We start from the raw sequence: 1590 nt of genomic DNA, 5'->3' as shown, positions 1-1590 counted from the left end.
AGTCCTATGGCCAACGGTTCCAACAGGAAGTAGGACAGCCACCTCTGACTTTACCACACTGCTCACTTCTAGCTTCCGTGCTAAGCCAAGAAATAATACAAATACAAACAAAGAGAGAAGCCTTGCCTGCTGCATCTGCTGCTGAAGCCTGCTCCTCTGTGCTGGGTTGAGGACCAGAGTCTGATGGACAGTCTCCTGCGGTTTCAGCTTCTCCACCTCAGGCTGCTGTCTGACTGAGGGTTTCTTCATCTTCAGCTGCTCCAGCAGCTCCTTCACTGTCCGGTGCCGCTCATTTAGTAAGTTGGCCAACGGCTCCTCAAACCTGTTCCCAAGAAGGATAGAACATGCATTTTCTCCTAGGTTCACAAAACAGCAAATTCCTTGTAAAAACAAAACATGAAAATCTGTTTTACTTTGATCACGATGTCTCACTATTCTTGATCCTTAAGCAAATAATTCCCTTGACTGTTAGCACTGTATTCAAATAAAGAGTCTGGTGTTAGAGGATAGTTTGAGCTCATATCTAGAATGCTTGAAGCCCTGGGTCAATCTCCAACAATTCCAAAGAATATTCTGAAATATTTTCCACCTTATTGTAATACAATTACTTCTCTGTATAAAACACACAGAGATAAGAAATGAAATGAAAATCTAGAAGCAGAGAAACAACAGTGTAATACAATACCACAGGCTAATGGGACCTCATCATCCTTGAATTATACTAACACATACTACTTTATGACTTCTTCCAAATTGGAGGGACTCTAGCTAACTCCAGTGTGGCAAGCATGGCTCTGGCAGGCCTTGCCCCTCTCTCCCATTCCTTCTAGCTTGCTAAAAACCATTATAGCTAGCCAGCAAGGTTGATTCCTTTACTTGGCTACTTCCTCCTCTTGAGGCTGACAAAGTATTTAAGTCCAGATATCAAAAAGTTCCCTTTGGGTCACCTAATTAAGATGTCCACTTAAAATTAAAACACCTCATCCTAACACAGGCTTTTCCCTTGTACCTTTATAAACCACAACTTGCCTATGGACCCTGTCTGTCTCCTCTCAATTCAGAGGCAGTCCTTTGTCTTCTGGGAGAAAGACTCCTCCCACTTTTCCCCTGTACCCTTCCCCTTCTCAGCTATCCTCTATCTCCTGTCTTTGTCCTTTATCCCTGCTCTCTGTCTCTCTGGGGCAAATAAATCTCCTTTGCGCTGAGAACTTTGTCTTGGTGGTCCTTGGCTGACACTCTTCCTAACACCAATAGAACAAAGTATATTCCAAAAGTATAGCACTTGGTCTCTCAGTGACCTGCTAAGCCAGCCCTTTCCATTCCAGCTGCCCTTCATTCATTTCTTTAAAAAAATCAAAGCCATAAATGAGGATGCACTAGAATGGAGAACACTTGTTTTGTAAGTATTAGTTCTGGGTTTTATTGTCAGCATCAGAAACAAACAAAAATAACAAATAAGTCTAGCAAGACCTTTCAACAATGTTTACAAAAAAGAAATACACTAAAATCTAAGACAGCTCAGATGAAGAGACATGAGTTGTTAGTTCAAACATTACTATACAACCGCCATGAAAATAACTTCTTTTTTTT

The 1590-nt window shown here is 41.5% G+C and overlaps 1 protein-coding gene across 1 annotated transcript in view; it reads right to left on the bottom strand.

Moving 5' to 3' along the window:
• Nucleotides 1–1590, bottom strand: part of Gon4l (gon-4 like) — a 79391-nt gene that overhangs the window by 27692 nt on the left and 50109 nt on the right. The window contains exon 7 of the mRNA XM_029475537.1: nt 7–322. Within this exon, the coding sequence (XP_029331397.1) occupies nt 7–322 (316 nt within the window). The remainder of the gene's footprint in view (nt 1–6; nt 323–1590) is intronic.

Source organism: Mus caroli, chromosome 3 (assembly GCF_900094665.2).
Source record: "Mus caroli chromosome 3, CAROLI_EIJ_v1.1, whole genome shotgun sequence".
Classification (NCBI taxonomy): Eukaryota; Metazoa; Chordata; class Mammalia; order Rodentia; family Muridae; genus Mus; species Mus caroli.
Note: the sequence above shows the minus strand (reverse complement) of the source record. Positions and strands in the feature narration are given on the sequence as shown.